Source organism: Larimichthys crocea, chromosome VII (genome assembly GCF_000972845.2).
Source record: "Larimichthys crocea isolate SSNF chromosome VII, L_crocea_2.0, whole genome shotgun sequence".
Lineage (NCBI taxonomy): Eukaryota > Metazoa > Chordata > Actinopteri > Sciaenidae > Larimichthys > Larimichthys crocea.
In genome coordinates, this window is record NC_040017.1 from 39,568 (window position 1) to 66,285 (window position 26,718).

Below are 26,718 nucleotides of genomic sequence, written 5' to 3' on the forward strand. Positions count from 1 at the left end.
TATTGTACAATTACAATGAATGATAAAATGACAATGAATCACAATGAATGATAAAATGATTACAGTAGCAGTGGAACCTGTGATAGAGATAAAGAGACACAGATGCACAGCAGCAGCAAATCATTAACTAACTATAAACTGTAATGGAGATATGGTAGCAGTAATGACAGTAGTAATATATGTAGATAGAGATATCTAGAGAATATAGAGGAAAGTGTACACACTCTATGAACATAGTTCTATATTTTGAGCTTGACTGGTCCTGACCTGGAAAACAGGTAGAGCAGGGATAGTCAACTTATGGACTTAAGTAGGGTAAGTTAATAAACAAATATGAATAATATCTATCAAATGCATGAACATCAGGATGGCTGACGTGGCAGAGTAACATGACTTCAAAGTTGTAAGCTTTTTACTGCTATCAGTTAAGAAAGCTGCACTGAAGTGTGCATGTTTTGACTCCTGATGATGCCTGATATTAGCTACCTTGCATACAGCAACTGTTACTTGACAATTTAAACACAGAGGTGGCAAAAAAGAGGCAAATTCATCTGTCTATTTTTCATCAAGTCATCCACTCAGCACCCTGCCAGTCAGGAATCAAGTGTCACCACTTCTGTGCACTACACAGATCCATGGTACGCTGGTATGCAACTTGAGCTGAAGGATATTATTGAAAATGGACTAATTCCCAGTATGAATTTATTTTCATTGTGAATTAGAAAATGGTCTGTGGTCTGCTCGGCACCCTTTGTGGGCCAGATTTGGCCTGCAGATCTTTAAAAGGTTGAGTGTGTCAACTTTAGGTTGCAATATAATATTGATAACTATGTTGTGTGTGTTGCTATGACCTGAAAATAAGTTTAATATGGTTTTGCTCATTACTGAACCACCTAATGTTTCTTCAATAGTTTAGAAAGGAACACTTTCTCTAAATAGGTCCTTTTGTGTTTTTCATTTTTTCGGGCACTGTAGTTTCTCCTTCATGCTTGGAAGCAGAACGTGAAACAAGAGCACTCACGAACAGTATAATCAGTACAGTATAACTGTATATAACTGCATAGTTAAAAACCAAACCAAATTCAGGAGCGAGCCTTTCACAAAGGTACTTTTTAAACTCCAATGAAACCTCCAAGGCTCACAATCTTCCTGTGATGTTGTACCGCAGACCAACTTTGTTTTCCTCTGGAAGTGGGAGTCCATTCAATATCTATCTAATTCAAAGGGTTTGCAGGAAAAAATGAAGTTCTGGGAGGATATTTATGAATGTGTTCCCTGGAGAACACAATCAATGAAAATAAAGTAGACTGAATCAGTCTCCAAGTAAAGACAACGTAGGGAAATGACGTGTGAGTGATACTGTTGTAGAGCTACACAGAGTTTGACTGTACAGCATGTATATGTATATATATTCAGGGTCAGATCAGGATATTGTGTTCTAGGAAATATTCATATGAAGATCCTGAGAAATGAGCAATAAGCAGTAAGTGACCATACTTCATACCCCCACATTGTTGTTGAAACAGAATCATCACATGACTTTGAAAGTTGTGTTCGTCCCTACTCTTGACTACTCCCTTTTGGTAATGTCCACATTTTCTGGACTTACTGCTAAACCCAGGTGGAGGTGTAGTGTTTAGCTCAAAGCTGGGGGGGAATAATAATTTTAAGGTAGAGCTGTAAACTTGTACCTGAGGGTCCCCTGTGTCAGATTTATGGAGCTGTGTTTACAGAATATGGCAAAAAAGATATAAATTATTCAGAACTATGTTGTATTCAGCAATTACACCGCTGGATGCCACTAAATTCGACACACTGTTTCTGTAACAAAGAGTTTGTTATTTTGGGAAATACTCTTGTTCCTTTTTTCTCCATGATTAACACAAATCTATTACAGTCTCAAATCTGTACACTAAATATACTGCTATAGCCAGCAGCTGGTTTGCTTAGCTTAGCATAAAACTGGCAGAAGTCACTGCTTCTAACCAAGGTTCAACTATGTTAAGCTTAGCTAAGCTTAGCTAATTGCCTCCTGACTGTGACTGCATATTTAATGGACAATTTAGAAAGGTTATCAATCTTCTCATTTCAAAATTATTTGGAAATACACTGCCCCATGTGCGAGGGCTAAAGGCCAACTCACACCGGACGCGGAACGGAAGCGGAACGGAAGCGGAATACGGCCGGCTCGCTCCGCTGCCGTTCCGCGGCTGATCCGCGTCCGGTGTGAGTTGACGCCGGGCAAAGTACCGTTCCGCTTCCGTTCCGCGTTCGGTGTGAGTCCCGTGTAAGTCTTTCCTGCGGAAGCCCAGGGTTCGAATCCGACCTGTGTCTCTTTCCGTGGGTGACGTCACGCTTACTCTGTCCGTTCTTTCTACCGTCATTGGAGGAACCGTGCATCTGCAGATATAAAAGTCTCATTATAGGGCAGGGATGTCCAAAGTACGGCTCAGGGGCCAATCACGGCCCACAGTCAGATTTCATGTGGCCCGAAGCTTCATTTTTATAATATATTATTTATGGCCTGCTAGGATTGTCAGATACTGTATGGCTGGAAGATTTGGCTTTTTTGGTTGACATAACGAAGCATTTGAACCTCTAAGGACATAACTGCTGGTGTAGATGTGACACAAAATATTACTTTCTGAATGATTTTGTTAAAGAGTGATATGTTTTAAACTTCAGTGTTAACAGACCTTGCATTACTCATAACAAGTCATGTTTAAAATGAACATGATCTTAAGCTTTGTATCAACTTCACTGAATTTTAACATATTCCATACAATTTATTTTTCTGACTCCAGATACGAAAGGCAGAACTGTTTTTTTTTTTTTTTTTAGATTTGTTCAAGTCTGATTGGCTTAGATTTGGTTACATTGTCATTTAAAAAAAAGATAACTGTGCCAATGAAAACAAAATTGTTACAGAACACTGCATTTGTTTGTAACCTTTATTGGTATTTTTCATTTTTAAATGTATTAGCCCACATTGTCAAATCTGGCTCTCTTTAAAAAAACTTTTGGACACATCTAGGGAAACAAAAACACCAATTCTTATTTTCAGGTGATAATAAAAACAGAATTATGAATAATTTATTCTGTAAATAGAGACCGCTAAATCTGACACACTGGACCTTTAATGGTCAGCAAACAGATACCTTAAAGACTTGTGACTAAACATGGACATAGATAGACTGATAGACTTGAAACTTGACTGGGACTTGGGCATTTATACAGATACAAATTTGTGAACTGTCAAAAGCTTTGCCATATAAATAACAAAGTATCCATACCTTCAACATCCCAAAGTATACTATATAAGGCCATTGTTGATAACAATAATAATTATAATAATAAATGAATTAAATGCATGCACTCAAATGAAGGTTTGTGTGCTTATATTTTTATAATGTCCTGAGAGGTTTTTCTATATAATAATACCGTTCATTCGTAAGTCGTATGATAAAAGGTATTTGGTATTCTGTTTCAGATTTTAATTTGTAGTTGTCGCTGTGTGTGTGTGTGTGTGTGTGTGTGTGTGTGTGTCTTAATAGACAAAGACATAGTGAGGGTCATCGGAGGCTTGTTTACTGCCTTTGTGTGTAGTACTGAGCCAACACGAGCATGTTTTCAGGAGTCTAGCCCTTCCCGACATTCCCATGGCTTGTGAATGCAGCACCAGCGGCATCACTGCCAGTAGAAGGAGCTCTTCAGTCTTACCTAATCCAAACATACACAAACATGGCGATATCACAAGCAGGCAAGATGCAGTCCTCTCTTCGCTGTTCGTTATATTTAATAGTCCTCTGGGTTGCTGGAGTAAATTCGTCGACCCTTCGTCTTCACCCAGAGCAGCGTTACATGCTACCGCAAAACAGAGGATTTCGCACAATAGAAGCAAATGAGGATTTACCGGACGGAGATGGAGGAGGCGCCGCGGCTCCAGCGCTGCCTCTGGCCGCTCGTACCGCCGCTCAAGGCGGGTCACACTCCGGCGTCTATCCGCAGCATCGAAGCCGTCGGAGCACCGGTGAATCGACCATGCCGAAGGTGTACGGGCAGGTAAATGTAGTCCATCTTTAGCGGTGCAACTCTCTTTAAATCTCATTGCCGTGCATCACCTCAGACTGCCCTTAGCTGGGCAAAGGATGTCTTGAAGAAATTACGCAAGCCCCACAGTGTTTGCTGAAGTCACATCATTCCGTGCACCTTATGCTGAAGTAGCCCTGTTCGTGTCCCCTGTTGTACGGACACGAAAAGTGACCTGTTTAACCTCAAATGAGCAAACCCTGTGAACACAGCACAGGACGGTGGGGGAGTGTGTGTGGGTTCACCTGGTACTGTTCTCGATGCAGCTGTATAACGTTACACTTCACCAAACATAAGTGGGAACTAGCTGCTACGTAGATTAAATTCATGACGAAGTTACCCGAAAACCTTAAAAAATCGGGAGACTTGTTCGGTTGTGTTGCGAGTTGTTTGTGTACGTGTGTGTCCTTAAACGAGGCGACACAAACTGTGTGTGTGTGTGTGTGTGTGTGTGTGTGTGTGTGTGTGTCATAGTTGTTCTCTGGGGGAGAAACACGGAGAGAGAAATGGTGCTAATGCTAGGTGACAAAATGCTGTCCCCTCTTTTCACCTCCTGAATTCAAGACGTCGAGCTGAAATCTAGCTAGAAAGTTTAATATAAGCTTCTCAGACGAGAAAGATAGAGCTCCATTCAATAATGAGACATTTTAATAGCTCTGTTTATCGTCACATAATGTACACACCTGGTAGAAAGTGAAGAACAGTGTATTTAGCACACATTAGCTTTATCTCAGTAGAATTACAGCCTGTCATTGTCAAATCAAAGTTTGTATTTTTACATATGCAGGTTCAGTCATACAAGGACACATAAAACAGTCACATTTAAAGGTCCAGTGTGTAGAATTTAGTTGCATCTCCTGGTCTATAATTGCTGCATTGCAATCTCCTCACATCACCCTCACCTTCTTAGTGTAAAGTAGAAACAACGCTTTAAGGACCATATTTGTTTGTCTGTTCTGGGCTACCTTAGAAACAGTGTTTCAATATGGTGGCCTCCATGAAAGAGGACCCACTCCCACTCTAGATATAAAAAACTCATTTTTAAGTAACAAAAATAAAAAGATTCTTATTTTCAGCTGATCATACATGCATGGAAACATAGTTATAGATATATTATTCCATGTGTGCCTTAGTCTGAAAATAAAGGCCCCAAATCTTACACACTGCACCTTTTTAAATGGAGTTTGGTGTGGAGGTCACTAACCCCATTCTATTTATATGTAATATATCTTTGCACCAGTCCAGCACACATGTTTGTTCATATTTGGACATATTGAACTAACATACATAATCGGACTTAAAGGTCCAGTGTGTAGAGTTTAGTTGCATCTAGTGGACTAATCGCTGCATTACAATCTCCTCACATCACCCTCACCTTCCTAGTGTAAAGTAGAAACAACACATTAAGGTGTCTATAATTTTTAAGTAACAAAAACAAAAAGATTCTTATTTTCAGGTGATTATACATGCAGGAAGACATTGCTAACATGTTTGCCTTATTCTGAAAATAAAGTCCCCAGATCTTACACACTGCACCTTTTTTTTAAAATAAATATAATTGTGTGTCTTTTTTTGTTGTTGTTGCTTGATGTCCCCATCCTCCATTCAGTATGATGCTGTACTGTTCGGGCATACTGAAGTTTTGGTGTACAGCATTGGTATATTTGGTGGTACACTGGTGGTGTTGCAGTCATTAGTGCCCGTATAACACTGTCACTCATGACGGAGATGTTTTCCATCCAGTTGTCTGACATGTTGCACTCTCCCAGCCTCCCGGCATTATAAAACTATTGAGCGCACACTCAGACAACGCGTGATAGAGGGTGTGTAATGAAGTGTCTCGGAACAAACTGTAACAGTCTCAATGAAACATGATTGCCTGGGAAAGAAACACATTTTACCTGCAAGTGGAAAAAGTAAGTGAGAGTTAGGAGCAACACGTCTGATCTGGGAATCTGTCAGTTGATTACATCGTGAGGATACATGGTCTGGAATAGTGAAGGGGCCAGGGGTCAAAGGTTAGAGCTTTTCTACAGATGTTTGTAGTTAGTTTATTGGCAGATCTTTGATAATTGATTGTCGATGAAGTCATCTTTAGGCACAAATGCCCCAAATTCACGGATTCCAGCTTGTGAAATGTGAAAATCTGTCATTAACAGAATATATTTGGCTTTTGCAGCATTTCCTGACAAATGATAAATCGATTAATCCAGAAAATAATGCACAGATGACTCAATCATGAAAACAATCCTAAATTGTAGCCCAGGTTAGATGCTTGACTGGCTCTGGCACCAGACAAGGGAGGTGAAAACAGAATAATGATAACCTTTATACAAAGAGGGGTCAGAGGATTGGTCAGATGATAACAGGCCAGAAAAGAAGATAGCATGGCTGTTTGTCATTGTGTGGTTGTCAAACCCAGAATGAGCTCCGTAGAGGAGCAGGAGGAGGTGTTTCTCTTCATCATTCGTCATCAGCCTGCTGTCTCATGCCGACCGCCGCTTTCTTGTCTGGTGACACCCGCAGTCCAAACACAGCAAACAGGACAAATAGCCTCCAGAGAGTCAGATCAGGATCAGGTTTCGTTGCTTGTGAAAGATGTGACTGGCTGAGGTTGTTATTAAATGCTTAGCTTGTCAAGTGTGTTTTCCTCTCCCTCAGCTTGTTGTCCCTGTTGGCTTGTAGCTGTATGACTGGACTTGTTAAGAAGCCCGAGCAGGCGTTGTAATCAGAGACAATGGCTCAGTCTGAGTGGGGTACAGTTTGAATACTTAATCATGCATCAATGGACCTGATCTGAGGGTAACAGAGCTGGAGTGAGGTTTACCTGAGAATGAAATAAGTCTGCGTGTTTTAAAGGACAGCTGGGAGCTGTGGTAGATGTACTTCTTGGCAGCTGATCTCACTGTCAGGTATCCCTAACACCTTCTTTTCACCGTCAAGTGTCACTCCAAGTCATAGTTGCAGGTTTTAAGTGTCATCACACAGGTTGGGGTAATATACTGCAAGCCTAAAGGTCTTTTTTAGACAAAGAGCGACTCTCCATTAACGACGGCTCTGATCCATTCAAGTGTCCCAGTGAGTCATGGCAGCGTGACAGTGAGCCAGCATGTACGACACCAGGAGCCGGAAACCGAAGCAGCTAAATGGAATTCAACCATCATTCATTTCCTTATATAAAGTGCGTAAAAAATAAAAACAGAGGCTTATCATCACTAGCTAACAGGCTCTAACTAGCTAAACTTGGTAGCAGTTGTTGAGCCTGCTAACTTCAGAGAGGCTCGGTGGCTTGTGATTGGTTCTGCCATGAGAAATATTTAATGTCATTAGGACATTTCCAGCAAAGTTGAATGGCTTTAAATCCTTATATCTGCTGTTTGTTCACAGCTGCTGCTGTTGTTCAGAGACAGTGTCACTGCTATTTCTGGTCTCCCGATGTTACAATTACCTCTTAATCATCGTGGGCTCGCAGTACTGCCGAGTGTAAATAAACAGTAAGAAGGCGCACAGTGAGCATGCATGCATCGAGCTGTATGTTGTGTTATGTTGTGGTTGTGGTTGATTCTATTTTTATCACGGTGCCCAGGAACATTTCATTCCAACAACTAGTTTGACTAGTGATTGCAAAAACTGAGAGTGACAGTTGCTCTAATCTAATATACGGGTATATTCAACATTGCATGGAGTGATCTGACCTGCGGCCGCTTTATTAAGGCGTCTACATGCTGTATCCATTGCGTATCCATTGTGTCCATGCAGGGTTGGATAATGTATTAAAATACGTGTTCTGCCTGCGTAATATCCAGTGTTACGTTAGGACTTCACCATATTCTGGGTACTCAGGTATCTTTGCTTGATGTGTGTTTTCGTGAAAAGGAGAAGACTGTTAAGTCATTCCTCAACTAACTAAATATTGTCTCATCAACATTATCTCTAATGTATATCTTATATCTCATACATCTCTAGTCCTAACAGGAAGTTGTAGAAGAAAAAAAACGACCACAGTTCTTGTTGTTCTTGGCAGTCGTGTAGCCTGTGTGTGTGTGAACAAATGTTTGGTTCAGATAACTTGACTTCTATAATGGTTCCTGATGTTACGGTACGCTTGAAAAATATAAATTAATCTTTAAAAAAAAAAAGAGAAAAAAGAAGAAGAAGAAGAAGTTCTGTCTACGCAAGACTATGTTTGTGGCATTGGGAAATGGAGGTTGACCACCTACTTCTTCCTCTGCGCTAAAGAGCAGCCAGCCTGGTCTGACAACCATCCACCATGTCAGGTGGATTCCTCTACTTCTACCTGTGGGTCAGTTTGCCATCAGAAACACTCTGCCTCCGGGTTATCCCCATGGTGGCAAGAAGAGGATGTGCCGAAGAGCTGATACAGGTTAGCTGCACTGGCAAGCTAGTCCTGCGTAAGCTGGCACTAAAAACAAACAGAGCACCATCTCTTGGCGTAACCAAGCGGCAACCTCTGTGGCGGTGAAGTGACGCTATCGTGGAAGTGCAGTTCCTCAAATGTCCACTTGAGGCTGGCTCCAGAAGTGAAACAGTCTCCATAAGTCCCCATGTTCAAATGTCCAACTTCACAGCAGAAATAAACATGTTTACAGCCTGGTACAAAAACTGTTTTGGTCTCTATAGATAATTTCCCTGTTCATGACAACTGTACTGAGGGTGAATTTATATACAACTCACCTGTTCAGATGCTATTAAGACTTAAAGTTATGCAGAATTAACAGTGTGGACGCTTTGATTGACGAATGGGAAGTGTTTGAGCAACCATGTCTTTTCCTGTTTTTTAGCTAGGAGCCAGTGGAATCAGGTGTGTTAACATTGCGTGGTCGCACTGAGCACTCTGAGCTTCAGAAACCTGTGGGTGACGTCATAGACACTACCTCCATTTTCTTATACAGTCTAACAGTGTTTATCCTGCACCCTGCCTCTATGAAAAGAAGTATTGGACGACTAATCACCAGAATTATTAGATCTTGGTACAAGCATGCAGCATGCTTATTGGCTCTTTTATGAAACTTGGTATAGAATGACAGCAAGGCTCAAAAGTATCGAAATTAGGTACCCGGCCCTGCACATCCATTACTGTGTGTCGTACACGCATCATGAATCAGACTGTAGATCCCCTGCTCGTTGATGTTTGCTGCTGGGCAAGCAGCACACAGTCGATGAGAACATACTGATGCAAGACTGAAGAGCTGGGTGACACTTCCATCTGGCAGCTCCTTTCACATCCAAGTAGTCATGTGATACACTGTTGATATACAAATATTGATGCTGCTTCGTTAGGCAACTCTGAAACTAAACACAGCACGCACGTTAACAGACTTCCTCTCTGTGCGTTGAGCTTTTCGTGAAAATCCAGCTGAATGACAGTAAGTCACCCAGAGTTGGAGTTTTGTTTACAGCAGCATCAATCTGCCACAAGCTGCGTCCTCAAACCAACACACACGCACACACACACACAAAACGCATGCCACACATCTATACCCCTCTGCTTTCTTAAAGCCTCCTTAAAATTCATCACCGACTCTCACTTTTAACTCCCAGAGCTCGAGCTGGAGGCATAACAGCCGACTGTGTGTGTGTGTGTGTGTGTGTGTGTGTGCGTGTGTGTGTGTGTGTGTGTGTGTGTGTGTGTGTGTGTGTGTGTGTGTGTAGCACTTAGCTCCAGTATGAAAACATCTTCATTAGTTTTTGTGTGTTTGAGTTTGTGCAGCTGCTTGTAAGAGCGTTCTTGGCGTAGAACAACTCTAGCCAACTTCTAGTTCTGACTTAAAGAAGTGGAATATAATGTTTATCATTTTCTACTCAGCACTTTCATTCCACACAATAACACGCCTCAGTTTCATCTTTAGCACGGTACATTTACCTGCACCTCCTCATCCTTTGTTTAAAATCTTAGTTTTGTTGTCTCGCCTCGCTTTCTATGAGTACGGGCTAACCTGAGAAGACCCCAGACGGGGATGTCCGCTGTCACATTGTGTGAGGACAGTGGCTCGATTGTGCTCCCTCCCTGTGGCCAGAAATACACTGGTAGCTAACGGCACAGGCTAACTTACGCATGCAAACTGTGAGAGAGCGCTCAGCGAGCCTTCATTGCCTGCCAGTCCTGCAGAGATGATGTCATTGTTTGAGACTGGCTCTGCCGCTGATGCTTTCCTGGCCATCCCACCCCACCACCACCACCACCCTCTACGAATAATGGAGAGCTCAGAGCTGAGGGGAGGGGGGGATTGAGGGAGAGAGTGTAAGCTAAATGCCCAAGCGTATTGTTGTTTCTCTCCTTGGTAGTACCAGACACAGAGCACAACTCCTCCACGCTACCAATAGGATATCCAAGTGGGAAGAAAGGAGGGGAACGCAGCCAATAAAGATAAAGTGGTGTAAAGTGTGTGTCTGTGCTGCAGTAAAATCCTCTCAGGACAAATCAAATGTCATTCTCTTGATGCTTAATGCAGAAATATTCCCATTTGTTTTAATATTCTGAAACCTGCCGGACATCACGTGAAATGACCTCACCGTGCTGCTCGACTCTGGGACGCAAGGGCTTTAAATGAGCCGAGTTATGGAATGGCTCCAACAAAACCAAGCTACTCTTCCAGTGGGAGGATGGGAAATAACACAGACTCTGTGTGCCCACACCTACCAAGGGATGCTTGTCGTAATAGAATAGGTTAGCGGTGATGTCCGGAGTTTATTCAGGTGTGTTGGAGGAGTAAGTTTGACTTGCATCATTAATCCTCTGATGCGTCTGAGCTGCACTCGTCTGCTCAGGTTGGTTGTTGGTCGTGTTACAATCGAGGCCTGGTCAAACTTTGGGAAAGCTCCCATGGCAATTAATATGCTTTGTGAATACTAAACACAGCAGCTGGAAATGTCACCATTCCATTAGTTTCTTCCCAAGCAATCAATAATTCAATCAATCTATTGACGAGGCTTTTAACTGTTGTCAGACAGCCAGTTGGAACCCCTGCAGCTAGACGAGAGCAGAGGATTTTTATTTGGATGCAGGCATTAATAAGGAATGCAGCCAGTTTCTCGGTTGCCTGTAATGACTTGTTTGTTACAGGAAAACAAAGACTCTCTTGCCTGCTTGGGATGTGACACAAATAGGCATGTAGAGACAATACATGCCATTTGAAGTGACTGGAAACAGTGTTCACTTTGGCACTTTTCATTTTATTCTCACCACGAAATTTGATGATTTTTTATCAAATATTAGTCATGTGATCTTTGTTAGTCTACTTTTAGACAACAAAAACAAAAGACAGATTTTCATCAGCTGTCAGCATCTTTGTTGCACACAATTACCACAGTCACGATTTCCCTTTGAATAAAGTGCCAAAAACTGCAGTTCCTCAATTGTCCACTTGAGGCTGGCTACAGAACGAGTCAGTCTCCATAAGTCCCCATGTCCAAATGTCTAAGTTCACAGCAGAAATAAACATGTTTACAGCCTGGTACAAAAAACAGTTTTGGTCTCTATAGCTAATTTCCCCGTTCATGACAACTGTACTGAGTTTGAATTTATATACAACTCACCTGTTCAAATGATATTAAGGCTTAAAGTTATGCAGAATTCACAGCGTGGACACTTTGATTGACAGGTGGGTGCTGTTACAGGTGGCATGTTTGAACAGGTGTCAGATCTGATCGTGGGACATCTCCTGGGCTTGTGATTCTGTGAGTTGACGGATCTTGAGTAGCAGGGAAAGAAGGAGACTACGCTTTTTCTGTGTTGAGTTTCTTTTCAGCCTAGCCGCTTTCCCCTCTTTAGAAAACAAAGATTGAACGTGGCGCTATGTGATGTCGCATGTGGTTGCGGTGGATGCTTGCCAACCTGTGCGGCCGGCTCATCTGTAGTGCGGTATTTCATTATTGTAGCTGCTGGTGAGCTTTCCAACCATTCTAACTCCATTTCCAACTGGCAGAACACAAACGTTCTTTTACTAACCTAACCTTTTACTAACCTGCTAGAAACAAACCCATCCATCCCCACTGTACAGCCCCGTTAATGCCCATACAGCGAAGAAAAATCATTAGCAGAGCCGAAGAGCTCATGAAAGACGGCCTTGTTAATGAGCTCCTCGTTACCTGCACGAGCTTGAGCTGCTCCTGCAAAACTTGGCACCTTTAGTCCAACTTAATAGGTTATTCATTGACTAGAGCTGAGCTTTGTTAATGAGACATATTGTGTCTTCTCTTCAAGGAAAAGAATCAATAATCAGAATGGAGAAATTGAATTAATTCTATATTTTTGGTCCATGACCCACTACACACTTCAGCACACAGAATGAAAATGACATCTATTATGTGTCCTCCTTGTGTTTACCTTACAGACAACAATTGGCAAGGACATATTTTGTGTATGGACCATGATGGCACCACTGTTAAAAAATCATTCACATGGTTTTATTGGACATATCTGGAAATGTTTCCAAAAGCATTTCAGTTATTTATTTAGATTGTAGACTGTGATGATTTCAGTTAACTTATCTTAGGGCTTAGTCTGGTCGGACATAATAATAGATTGTCATAACACATTCTCAGTTATTATTTGTTTATGTGGAGAGTGAACTTTTGCACTAAGGAAGGGCAGTGTACAGGGAGTACTGTTTAACTTGGTTCCTGAGGAATCACTTATGGTTTCTAAAAGTCTTTGTGGCCTTTTTCCAAATTGCCTTTCTGGCAGTTTAACTTGTTTTTGAGGGACTCAGTGGGCCTTAACACCGGAGCTGGTTTTGCCCATTACACCTGTGTTGACAGGAAAAACTGAGCAGAAATGAAAAATGAGATGACAGATCACCAGAATGATCTGATTGTCTGAGCTTCATAAATGCAATAGAAACAAAAACTTCTTCATCTTCATAAGCCTCTGTTCTGTACCAAACAGTTAGCAGTTAACAGTTTTTTGTTTGTTTTGGATTAGATTGGTGTTCTCTGTATGGTTACTGCAGGGAACAAAATTAGATTTTCTATTTTTTGTCTCCTTGGTTTGATTTTTGTGTCTTTTATACGGTCCTGCATTAAATCTAACCTTCATGAAGCTTCTAATGTTCAGTTTGTGTTGAGTGCTACAGATTCGACTATGGTCTTGTCATCCCCATTTATCAATGAGGGCAAACTCTACATTAGAAATTTCATCTCCTGAAAGCGTCGGGTCATTTTTGCGCTCAGCAACTGTTAACATTTGACCCAGATGGACTGTGAACGTCCTGTTGCTCTGGCACACTAAATAAAGGGTAAATGGCTCCATATTTGGCTTGTGGTATCAAACCTTGAAGGTTGACAGGGATCCGGACAGTGCTGCCTCTTTTTCATCATGTTTATGTGCATACATATTCCTTTGGAGGTGATGTTAATATTGGATTGAAAGCTCAACACATTAAAGTGTGCTAAGTTCCTTTAGTGTATATTTGACCTCACACAGCCAAATATAAATGACCTCAAGTGATGTCACTTGAGTCAGCATTAGCCGGGGATGACCAGATATCTGAAAATGAAACTAATTTGAGAAAGAAGTGGCAACCTCTGTGTCTAGGAAATAAAGCCAATGCGAAAGTGCCAAAAATTGCAGTTCCTCAAACGTCCACTTGAGGCTGGCTCCAGAAGTGAGTCAGTCTCCATAAGTCCCCATGTTCAAATGTCCAACTTCACAGCAGAAATAAACATGTTTACAGCCTGGTACAAAAAACAGTTTTGGTCTCTATAGCTAATTTCCCTGCTCAAGACAACTGTACTGAGGGTGAATTTTTATACAACTCACCTGTTAAAATTATATTAAGGCTTAAAGTTATGCAGAATTAACAGCGTGGCTGTTTGATTGACAGGTAGGTGCTCTTACAGATGACATGTTTGAGCATCCAGCCATCATTTGACCCACCATATGTCAGCTGATTTAATCTTTATTTAGGCGGTCAGTGCCGCCATTTTGTGCATCACGCATACGCTGTCCATTCTTCAATACCGTTGGATCTTAGACCTCTGTGGCCTTATTTCTGCTTGAGGCTGCTTCAGCTGCATCGAAAACAACACACTGACAGAACTGGCTACGGTCAAGCTGCATTACGGGTATTGTAGGCGCCAGGTTTTGACAAGAAAGAAGAATGTGTGGAACAAATTGTATAATATCTCTGGATCTGCAGATCCATTTTTAAACCGTCCATCCTGAGTCTGGCAGTGTACTCTAAAGACTCTAATGTGGAATCATTGTGGCAATAATTTATCCATATCAGATGGATCCAGGTCCATAATTTTAGAGCACCTTTAACTTGAAGGAATAATAATATGTAAGTAAAAGTAACACTGGTTTGGAAGTCTGTTTCCTAATTTATTAAAGACAAATTTCTAGTCCTAAATACATGGTATATTCCAACAAGCACGGAGGCAACCAGGTAGTTATTTTTATTGTGTTGTTTGAGTAGTATGTAAGAATACAGATATAAATCTGGCTTCCTCCACCACAGAAGGATTGAGAGTATTAAGATGGCGATAAGAACAGAACCAGTCTGTCAGCTCTGAAGGTCTGGCTGAGGAGCGACCCTTCATGACAAGAGAGTAATCCTCTGCGCTCTCTGACTCGTTTGCCGGCTTCACAGCGTCCTGTCTGCTCTGTCAGGTATGAACACAAGATAGCTTTGGGTGAGACAGGCTGCATTATGCATGCGAGCGCGAGAGCGAGTGAGACAGGAACCGTGGCGGTAACCCCCCCTCCTCCTCCGCACTCTCCCCAAGTGACCACAAAGCTGTCACAGAGATTGATGGAAGGGAGCAGATAAGAAACACCTCTCTGCCACTTATAGAGCCACCTCTGGACTATCCGCCATGTTGGTGTGTGTGTGTGTGTGTGTGTGTGTGTGTGTGTGTGTGTGTGTGTGTGTGTGTGTGTGTGTGTGTGTGTGTGTGAGGGAGAAAAAGAAAGAAGACAATCCAGCACAGGAAATATGCTAAACAGCAATTACACAAGGACCAATAGTGACTTCTTGCTCGCCTCAAGGTGTGCATTATTTTCAGACAAATTCACAGATCTGACACAGTCGCTTCATCAGTGTGCTAAATTCATATTCATGTGTCTCTTTTCAGTAATACTAGGCTACAGCTTCAGGAAAGCAGTGTCGATTAAGGCCGACAGAGATAGTGTTTCTGTGTATATAACATGTACATCAAGGTATGATCAAACAGTGCTTGGTAACAGAGACATAACAAAACCCGACTCATGTACTAATGCAGACTAAGACACGTCTCATCAAAGTAGGAATGTATAATATAGACAAAAATGTACATTTTTAAAAGTAACATGACATATAACATACATATATTTATTTCACTGTGAACAAAAAACATAAAAATTGCCATGCATCTTGGGTAATTGGATCACAAGTGGACAGCTCTTAATACAAGTCTAAATGACACGTTGTGGTCAGATTACTAAAGTACTTACTGCAGTGGTCTGGGGCCTGTTTATTGGACCACATATCTTTTGTAGTGTAAACACTAATATGTCCTGGGCCCACATTGAAGGAACAACTACTCAAGTAATGACCTGCAAGTCCACACAGAACACTCCGTTTGTTTTTCTTTGGTTCACTGTAATGCAAATTTCATGTTTGCACATGCTCTTACCTGCCAAGTTAAGCAGCATGTCTGTGAACACGAAGCTACAATATCCACAGTCCACCTTAAAAAATCAAACAATTTAAAGAGCTGTTGAGTGAAGAGAAACGTAATAATCCCATCTGAGACAAAGTCTTTATAATTTGGGTTTTCTTGTAAATTCAGCAAATGTTACACATGAAGTTATTTCCTTCTTTGAGTAAGAAACATTGTGTCTGTTTCACAGTATGTTAAGAACAAGAGTATTTAGTCCTTGTAGACTGAATTAGTGTATGTTTATTTGCATCCAGAGCAGATGGAGGAGACGCATTAATGCCAGGTGTGAACTGACGTACTTAAAGCTGTCCACTTAAGATCGGACACCAGGCGTGAACAGGGTCAAAAGCTGCAGTTCTTGAGATTTCAGTGGTTACCTTCCGTGGTTACCATAGTGACATCAAGTCAAATTTAAATAATAATAAGAGTGGCGGACTCTGCCACCAACAGTTAAATTATTATTCTGTTATTAAGTATGAAGTATTATTTAGTATTAACCTTTACAGCAACATTAATTTAGAGCAGCTGTGGCATAAATTTTACGTTGCCTCTCCTTCGTACCGGGAGGCCCTATATAGAGTCAGTGTTTGGTTTGTCCATTCTGGGCTACTGTAGAAACATGGCAGACTCTTTGGAAGAGCCCCCTAAATCTAACGCACTGAACCGTCATGCTGTAGTCCTTAAATTTTCATCCGCCATTCATGGGGATTCAGGTTAACTACACATGCACTAGAGAATCGCATGAAACAGAACTGTGGCAGTTGTAGGGTCAAAACACATTGACCACCACCACCCACAGGTGACACCAGATCTACTGAGCACGACCTCTGAAGGATCGTGACTTTAAGAAAGTCAGACTGCAGTCAGAGCGCCACAATTACATTACATTACATTACATTGCATTTAGCAGACGCTTTCATCCAAAGCGACTTACAGAGGAGGACATAAGCTGAGAAAGGTGTAAAGGAGCACAGAGTAGTTGTTAGTTTTGTTAGGCAGGGAAGCAGACTCGAAAGAGAAAGGTTTTTACAAGTTTTTTAAAGGTAGAAAGGGATGTTGCTGTTCTAGTAGCCGTTGGTAGGTCATTCCACCATTTGGGGACAACCACAGAGAAGAGTTTAGAGTGACCTCGCTTTGCGAGAGGCGAGGGTACAACTAGACGGTTTGTATGAGCGGAGTGTAACGCCCTGGTCGGGACGTGAGCCTTTAGTAAGACGTTGAGATAGGCAGGGGCAGATCCTGAGATGGTTTTGTAGGCTAGCGTCAGAGCTTTGGTGCAGTCACATACATTGGAATCATAAGCAGCAGTCAGTACTGTGTTTGCAGACCAGTTTAAAGTGTTCACTGTCAGATCTGCTGTTCCACACTGGGGCTCCAAAAGTTGGAGGTATCAGTAATGATGTACTTACACTCTGCGTTGTGCATTTTAAATTTTAACCGGACCACAAAAATGTCGTAAACCAGAGGTCGCTTGTTTCAGAATCTAAGGAAAATGGCTGCTGTTGGTCTAATGTGCAAATATCTTGGCACCCGTGACATGAACATGCCAGTAAAGGCATGGCGTGGCCTGGCGTGCGTGTGCGAGGAAGGTCATGAAACGGTCGAATAAGTCGAGCTGTGAGACTCGGGTCGTAAGCCAAACCACAAAGTCTGTGCTCTGCCGGCTTAGAGCAGCAGTTTATGGAACTCCTAACAAAGATGCTGTGTTGCATAAGAAGATAACAGGGAGCTTTTATGGTTTGCAAATGCTCCTCATTATGCTGTCCATAGCCTGCACTGCCTCCATGTTGAGCCCCTGCAGGCGAGCAGGCCAGCGATCGTCTACGGACAGACCCTCACGGCATTGATTCTCATGCCGCAACTAACTGCAACCTGGCAAATTGTTTTTTTTTTTTTTCATCTCGCAGTCATCATCAGTCTCTAGATCCGTCTGCGTCAGTCCGTGGCGCGAGCAGCCGGCACCCTTTTGGCCACCGCTCGCACCACGACCAATGAGGCCTAAAATTCAGAGATTTACTGCTGTAACACCTCAGCCCGAGAGACGGCACTGGCTTTCACTGAGGCGGCCCTGGGGGAGGCAGACTGAGGAGGAGGAGGAGGAGGAGGAGGAGGAGGAGGCTGATGACTAAAGCAAGAGACGGAAAAGCAAGTTGTGTATCAGTGAGGCTGGCTTCTTGACAGCGGCTCATAGTCGTCCCTTTGTTGGCCGTTACATGAGGAAAAGGTTAAACTGGTGTCTGGCTGGCGACACACAGTCTAGTCCTGCAGGATGTTGCCGTTGCCTTTTCTGACTTCAACGTCATGCAAATAGAAATATCCACATTTGGGTCATCTCGCAATTTGTATATCATCAATCTCTGATGTTTAATGCTTTCCAGGAACTATTTTGTGATAAAGTGTTGTAATTTTCCACCCCCTTAACTAAAACACAGTGTGTGCTGTTGCTGCATTGCTTTATAGATTTTTGAGGCCTCTGTGGGTGGTGATATTGGCGTCTTTTGCCTTTTTCTTTGATGCATTCCTCCTCGTGAGATTATTTTTGAATGTTGGTGCAGTATGGAGGGTCCAAACCCCTGACGTTAACAATGTAACAGACCTGGCGATGTGCGCAGCGCATCGGCAGCTGTTTTTAACTGCTGAAATCTTTCAGGCTGAATTTTTTTATTCAGCTCCAGCCCCGGCGTGCCATCACAAAGCCAACGTTTTGGCACAGTCATCCCCAACATTGCTGCTGCGGTAGCAGACGTTACAAATCAGAAGTGGGTCGGGGGCTTGCGTCTGATCACAGCTGACAGGGGGAGCAAAGATATTTAGTTGTTTTTCTCCACAGTGCGAGAAAAAGAAAGCTTTAAAGCAAAAAAAAAAAAAAAAAAAAAGAGGCTTTCAGATGCCGGCCCCCTCGCAGCAGCATCAATAAAAGATAAGGGAAGGAAAGCTGGTGAGGCGGTGACAATGAGAAAGATGAAATGGCCTATTTCTTTTCATTGATCTATGTGCCCTATGGGAGGTGCACCGAGTAGGAAATTAGTATGTGTCATTGCATTACCCACCCGATACACGCTGCACCTACAGGGTTAGACCTCCATCAGCTGCGTGTTTACATGTTTAAAGGCTCCATGTTGTGTATTTTATTGTCAGCTGATGTAAAAGTACAAAACCAGCAATGAACTGATCCTTTGAACAAATATTGTCTGTCTCTCTCTCTCACACACACACACACACACACACACACACACACACACACACAATGACAATGAATTAACAAATAATCATACATCACCGCAAACCATCCGGCAGACGGGGAGCAACGTTAGCAATCATTTGGAGTTGTTTCTGTTGACCCAACAAATATGGATCCACACTCTTCTTTCAGCTGAGGTGGAGTTTTTTTGTCTCCACCAACATCTGAGTTTAGCTTTAGGTCTTTAGCTTTAAACCAAATGTCCCCTCTGAGACAATAAAGTCTGTCTTATCTTAAATAGATTGTAAAGAGTGGCAGCATGGAAAGGAATATTTCTTTTTTGCCTGTACTGTTTATGGACACTTCATACTCAATCCACATCCATGTGACAGTAGCTGCCCCTCTTTCAGCTACGAGCGCCTCGTTTTGTCTCTGCTTGGCTGTGTCACGTTCACTCTCCTCCATGTTAGTTGTCGTATGCAGATTTCCTGCCTGCGTCGGTGACCACATGCAATGCAAAGCGCAGTCCAAATCAAATGCAAAATTTTGCCATAAGGAATATGATTTATGACAACAAAATAAACCTAATATGAAACGGTGAAGATTTTTCTGCTGTCACATGTTCTAAAACATTATATTGCACGGGTTTAGTGCAGAAGTCTCTCTCAGTATGTCTCTGTTGCAATTTACATGTTGAAAAAATTAGCCTCACCAGCCAGCTTCCCCTGTATCACTGTGGACATAACGTGTTGATAGTGCTCACTGCAGTCTGTAAATTCTTCTCAGTAATGCTGCTATCAGTAAGAACTCAAAGATACACCCAGTCCCCCCCCCCCCGCCAAAAAATGCGGTCAACCGAGGGAAATGCTGGATTCCTATTGTTTTCCTTGACTGGTCCGACAGGCTCTACAGCACAAGGTTATGTCAGGTTGTACCGTGTGTATTTGCATACCTTTTTAAAAGAGTCCTGAAGGTCTGAATGGTGATTCAGCCCCTTGAGCTGTTACTGAACTTTATCTTTGTTTATTGTTGTACTTTGACAGTTAGGCCGTTGAAGAAAGAAAGTTGGTGTGTCTTGAGTTTCGAAGCTGAAAGAAGTGAAATGAGCTTGACTAGGTGCCTACCGCTAAATCATTACAGATTTCCAAGCTTTATGGCTGTGGTTTCACTGTGAAGACACAAGTCACTGCTGTCTACTTGAGCCTCAGATTCAAGCCATATGTCAAGCTGATGAGACGTCTATATCTATTCTAGTGACTGTCAGCAGATTAGGCTGATTCGTTGAACTCGTTGTCACATATTCACAGTAATAATGAGGATGGGTAACAAAGCACATCTTTATTAGCAGCTTCAGCTTGATATCAAGAAGTGAAAGTGTAACATGTTGAGTCGTGTTTTCAGTCTATGGGACCCGTGGTCGTCAATTGAGTGGATCCCCAATGAACTTGTGTTCGATATTGGACTGATGATTCTGTTCACGTCTGCTGAAAATGAATTAGAACGGTACAGAACATTTGAACCTGAACAAACAACAGTTTTGATTTCCCACTGATCCACTGGTCAAAGTCATTTTCAAACCATTTTTCTTTTTGGCTCAGGAACTTTTCCAGGTCTAATTCCAGCTGTTTGAATGAAAGTGAAAGTGAAAAGGTCCACATCTTTCCCAGTCTACCACCACAACAGATTCCTTTCTCAAATGTAACATTTTAATGTTTCTTTCCTTACAAGCCAATGTAGACTCAGCACAGAATATTTATTAGATGCTTTTCGAAATCTACATGAACTGCTCATCAAATCGGCATAAATTAGAGATAATATGTCACTTATTTCCATACATTTTCCAGAAACTTTCCATGGGAATGGAATTTTGGAAATATTCCAAATTCAAAGCTCCATGGGAATTATGGAAATGTATGTTATGGAAATTAACTGTAAATTGGGGGTAATTTAAACAAACTATATCATATCCAATAGGGCTGCACGATATGGCCTGTGACCAATATCTCGATATTTTTAAGCTATATCGCGATACACGATATATATCTCGATATTTTTGTTGTTGTTGTTTTGTTTATTTCTAATAAATAATAATGTCATTATTACCTTGATAGCATTGTAATTGCTCAGAATCAATGTAGAACAGTAGATTTACACTTGCTGTATGAGACACACCTCTTTTTATAGCATTTTAACACTTGTCATATTTTTTATGAATTTTGAATACATTTCATAATGTAAATATGAGCTTTAAAGCCGTGCAGGATCATACTTGGCTTATGAGACACACTTTTTTAAATCAAATTTTAACCATTTTTCATATTTTATAAATAAACCTTTAATACATTTAACACCCACGTCTTATTTTGAAAACCGGAAGTGTCCACACGCTGCAGTAAGCTCGCGCTGACTTTCCCAGTTTTCTCAAAGTATTTGACATAAAGTCGCAATAAGGGCGCACTTGAAAATATTGGAGCAGCTGACGTGACCACGGGAAAACGAGAGACGGCTGGCGTGACCGCAGTTGTTTTTCTTCGGAACCAAGTCGTCCGTCTCCATCTTCAATTAACTCGCTTGGGCTCTTCACTTCTCTCCTCACTTGATACAGAAAGTACGCATGCGCGCAGGGGATTTTTCTGGGTGGGCGGGGCAGTGTGCTGCGTGCTGTGAGCAGCACCAGGAGTGACACAGGCAAAACTCCGGAGAATTAAATGCAGACGGCTTAAAACATTTACGTGCTTTAAGTACTCGATGGTCGCGATATAGTCATTTCATACATGTCACGTAGAACAAGCCGCGATATATCGAGTATATTCGATATATCGCCCACCCCTAATACCCAAACATAAATATAAACATATTGTTTTGTCATTGGCAGATATCTATGCAAAATACTACCCATGACATTTCAACAAATTTATTTGTAGGTTAAACTTCTCATTAACTTAACTTTTTTTATTGAACAATATTATGTAGTCCATGCGCTCAAATGTGTGTCTTCAATAGTCTCTGTATGCTCTGGGCTCTAAAGTGTGGTCCAGGTACAGAAATCACCTGTGGAAGTAGGGGACGTGGCCTCAATATCCCTGCAGTAAGCAGTGTGCTATGTGGATGTGATGAATAGTATAGATACACTTATATAAGTGTATTTGCATGAAATCTGGTTGTTTTAGTCAAGATTATGCTAAAATAATTTAAAGTTCCCAGTTAAGGGCCAACCTTCAATTTTGTGAATTCCTGGTTTATTCCTGCTTATTCCCATGAATTCCTGTTAATTCCCATGGAACGTTTGCAACTTTTAAAATTCATGGAACCCGAGGTGCATTAACTACAGGCCAAGTCAGAGCAAACAAGTCAAAATTGCCTCCTAAGTTACACTATGACTGATTGCCGACAAGCAAATCTATGACCTGAAATCAAAATTTTTGGATTCATGTGCCACTGAGCAAGAATTCAGTTGACTTTCTACATCCAGAGTTGAAACCCCTAGAGCTGCATCAATAAAAGACTTTTTTGCTTCCACTTTTAACTTTGTAAATATAAATATTCAGTTGACTTTATTAATTTATTTACTCACTTTACTTCCATAATAACCATTATTATTTATTCCACTTTTCTGTCCTTGTGACAACTGAATTGAATTTTGGAACTGCTGCACTACATTATTACACCCAAGATCAGTGCTGATCTAGAGGGCAGAAGAATAAAGCTTCAATTTAATTTTAGAATTTTCACATTGTTGACTTTAATTAAGGACATTGTTCAAAAGAAACTTTTTGATTGTGTTTGTTTGACCCAGTTTCATATGACATTTGTCTGAAGAGGTTCTGTGTCTGCTCGTCTTTTCCCTGAGCTGTGTCTGTACTTCAACCATGTTTTTGTCCTGCAGGCCAACCTGAACGACTCTCATAACCAGATGGTGGTCCACTGGGCTGGAGAGAAGAGCAATGTCATTGTAGCCTTGGCCCGGGACAGTGCTGGAGCCACCGGACCCAAAACCAGCTCTGTGAGTACACCTGAAGCTCACCCATGCATACGTGACCAAAGCTAGCACATCCATTACCTTTTACAGTCTGTTATAAGCTCACATAGTGTTCATCATTGAAACTTGGTCGCTAACTTGCCTCAATAAATCAGCAGAGGGGCAGAAGGTGTGTTTGTTCACACTCATCTAACATGTTTCTCATGTTTCTGGTGATTGTTGAGCCACAGATTAAGCCCTCCATCTGCTACCTCAACACACACACGCACACACACACACACACACACACACACACACACACACACAATAAAAGCTGAAAGCCTGAAGGACAGCCGTTTTTAGTTTCTGTTTTGACTCACCGGGCTGCCGTACACTTTATCAGCTCTTACAGCTGGCTTGAAAAATGTGAAGTTAAGATACAGAAAATATCTTCAATGGTTAAGGAGGAACTGAGGCCAATGTCAGCACTGAGACCTTCGGATAAAGAAAATTATATTATATTTTCCTGATGAAAGATAAACGTCCAGAAGTCCAAAGTTTGATCAGCGTCGACCAATAAAATAAGCAATCAGACCTCATCATCCATCATGATGAGTGAGACAGCCAATCTTAATCCAATGTTAATCTAACACTTGTCTTTTTTCACTTTGTAATTAACCATGAAGACTTAAATTTATGTGTTTTAATTATACCTTATCTCAAATATAGAGCCAGTGTTTTGTACCTCCTGAGGGATGAGGAATGAATGAAGGAACGAATGAATGCCTTTGATTGTCACTATACGCATGTACAATGAGATTAAAAGCCAACTCCAATAACAGTGCAACAGTGAAAAAATATAAAAATACTTAAAAACATAGGCAAGAAAATATAAAAAAATATACATTATAAACATAGGCAAACAAAAGTGAGGTAGGGTGCAGAGTCCTGAGGAGTATGTACATTTGCCAAAATAGGTATGGTGCTATATGCAGTGTTATGTATATACAGTATATTGCACATTGTAGCGTATTGCACATCAAAAATAGAGTATTGCACAATGTAAAGTATTGTACAGTAGGTAAGGTTTTTGACAATGTTTAGTAGTGACTGAAGAGAGTTTATGTGTCCATGTATGAAGTCAGTGCATGTGAGAATTCAGGGTGGTTATTACTGTTGGGAAGAGGCTGTTTTGGAATCTGAATGAGAGGGTACTTAAGCCTTTAGTTGATCACTGTAGAGAAATATAATTCTCAGAGCATTCATTTGTCTGGAAGAAATAAAGGAATTAAATCTACATTAGGTTTGATTTGAGAAAATATATACATTATTAGATTTTTTTTTCCCTTTGAATTAAATGACAAGCATCCATCATCATGTTGTTTTTGGCTCAGTAGAATAAAATAAAATAATGTTGTTCTTCAAGGGTTTAAACTACAGAAAGGTCAACTTCTAATGAAGCTTCCCATGTCTTCTTAAGGAAATATAACCATTTAGCCACATTATATAATATGTTACATTAGTGGTACAATAACATTATTCAGTAATGTTGAAATACAGTCAAAAGCCACATTATGTGCACTGATAACTGCTTAGTTATCCATAATACAATTGACTAGGTCATATTTGACAATGGTTTTGATATTTAATATCTAATAATATGTAATGACATGCTATAGCTGCTAAAAGCTTGATTCAGACCAAATCCAACGCTTCAACCTAAAGCAGACTTTTATGCAATCATTTGAATGGGGGCAGTGCATTTTGTGGGCTGCAGGGGTGCACACTTGACAATTACCAAGGTACCTGTTCGCTAGCCTCTAGCAAGGGATGGGAACTGAGCAGATTTTATTAATCCCAATGCCTTTACAGCAAAACACAGGCTTCATTGTTTAAAGGAGCAACACTTTGGACCGTTCCTTCCTCTTCACCACGACTCCTTTGTGTTGCAAGTTTCCTTCGTCATGCATAAGCTTGACATTGGTTGCTCAATTGCAAAAGAAAAAACATGTTACTGTCGATAAAATGTATTGATAATCCCAGAGGCATATGATTTGGATGAAAAAGACCCTTTGGAACTGGTTCTCAATTCCCATCCCTGAAAGACTCAACGCAGTCTGCATTTGTTCGTGGAGTGTTGTTTCTTGTTCTGTGAAACCATGTTTGACTGGGTGTAACTGCGCACACACTAGCATGAAGACAGCATATTTACAGCAGCCCAGATTTCTTTTGTTTTGATTTTCTAACACACACAAACAGTGTTAATTACCTCAGCTACAGCTGAGTGAATTTACAGGTGACATTGGAGCAGGTGCAATCAGCAGCTGTCAGCTTCCATTTACTAAGCTTGTTAAGACACTGTTAATCATATCATTAAAATAGTGGCACATTTTTTGAAAAGTGTTTCATTGCTTAGCCCACATGCTCTGAGGTATCTGTACAGTTATCACACCAGTGACTCCCTCTCCTCCTCTTTGTCTCCAGGTCTACGTGTCCTATGACTACGGGACAACGTTCACGCTCGTCTCAGACAAGTTCCAGCTTTCGGGGGTGAAGGCCAAAGAAGACAGCAAGCAGGTCATCTCCCAGTTCTACCACAGCCCTGCAGACAATAGGAGGGTAAGTCACAGTCAGTAACACTCAGACACTCAGGGTGCAGTATGGTCAGTTGACATGCACTGCTAAAGGTTAGGTTATGAAAATGAGGTGAAATATGAAGTGCATACATGATTAACACATCCGTACAGTCGGTGGGGTTGAGTGGGGGAATTAAATGTGGCATGGAAAAGAACTGCAAATCCTTAGAGATTTCTGAGTTCCCACCTTTTTCTGTCAGCCCTTTCACTCTTTTGGAAGCCGTCGTTCTGCTCCTGGAACCTGTTTATTCTTTTATTCCACCTCTTTTTCTGTGATTTATTCCTCAACACTAATCTATCATGAAGATCTACCAAAGGTCTGTGCAGTAGTTTGAACTTCATGGCTTTCCTTTGACCACCAAAACAAGCAGTTGAAGTCAAGCACCAACCTCCGTGGCTGGGAAATAAAGCTAATGTGGAACTGCCAAAAACTTCAATACCTCACGTGGCCACTTGAGGCCGGCTAGAGAACATTTCAACCTCCATAAGCGCCCGTATTAAAATGTCCAACTTAACAACTTGTTTGTGCTGAACGTAACCACTGTGAAACAATCAGAAAAAAGCTTTTATTTCTCTCATTAACCGGCTTTATCAAGGCCAGTGCTCACTCACCCTCAATCACTGTCTATGTCACTTGACCAAAGATGATGCAGAAGCTGGTACATGAAGTAAACAAAGCCAGAACACACCAGGTAGAGTATCAGAGTTTAGTCTCCGTTTCAGAGACATTTCAGGCTGATTGTGGAGATTGCTGAGCATTTGATTCCAACAAAACGGACTGCCCCTGTGTTTTGGCCACATCACCGGATCCTGTCTGAATGCGTCCCAATAAAGGCATACAAGCTCAATCGAAGGAAATGCATTCTCACTTAGAACTAGCTCTACTGTGAAGGCTGAGCTATGCTTGAAACAAAGCAGTCTGCTTGAAAAGTTGTCCAACAAGTCTTACGGCTGAAGTCTTTACAGCTGTTAATGCCCACACTGAAAGACAGGGGCTTAAAGCCAGCTGTCATAAAGAGTGTCAAGACAGGATAATTGTTCAAATGGCTGAACTGATGTGAGGGAAAAGGTGGCCTTATTCCTTCTAATGAACTTAAGAGGCAGTTAACACTAGGCGTTTCATTACTTTGCTGTATCATGATTGCACACAGTATTTCATATTTTACCAATTAGTTGCTGGGTGCCAGAAC

General features: G+C 41.4%; 1 protein-coding gene across 2 annotated transcripts in view; it reads left to right on the plus strand.

The window, feature by feature from the left end:
* The first annotated feature begins 3,126 nt into the window (after window positions 1–3,126).
* sorl1 (sortilin-related receptor, L(DLR class) A repeats containing) overlaps window positions 3,127–26,718 on the plus strand; it is a 91,300-nt gene continuing 67,708 nt past the window's right edge. For both annotated transcript variants that reach the window (XM_019259376.2, XM_019259377.2), the window contains exons 1-3: window positions 3,127–4,062; window positions 22,821–22,937; window positions 25,377–25,511. In XM_019259376.2, the coding sequence (XP_019114921.1) occupies window positions 3,742–4,062; window positions 22,821–22,937; window positions 25,377–25,511 (573 nt within the window). In that variant the 5' untranslated portion in view covers window positions 3,127–3,741. The remainder of the gene's footprint in view (window positions 4,063–22,820; window positions 22,938–25,376; window positions 25,512–26,718) is intronic.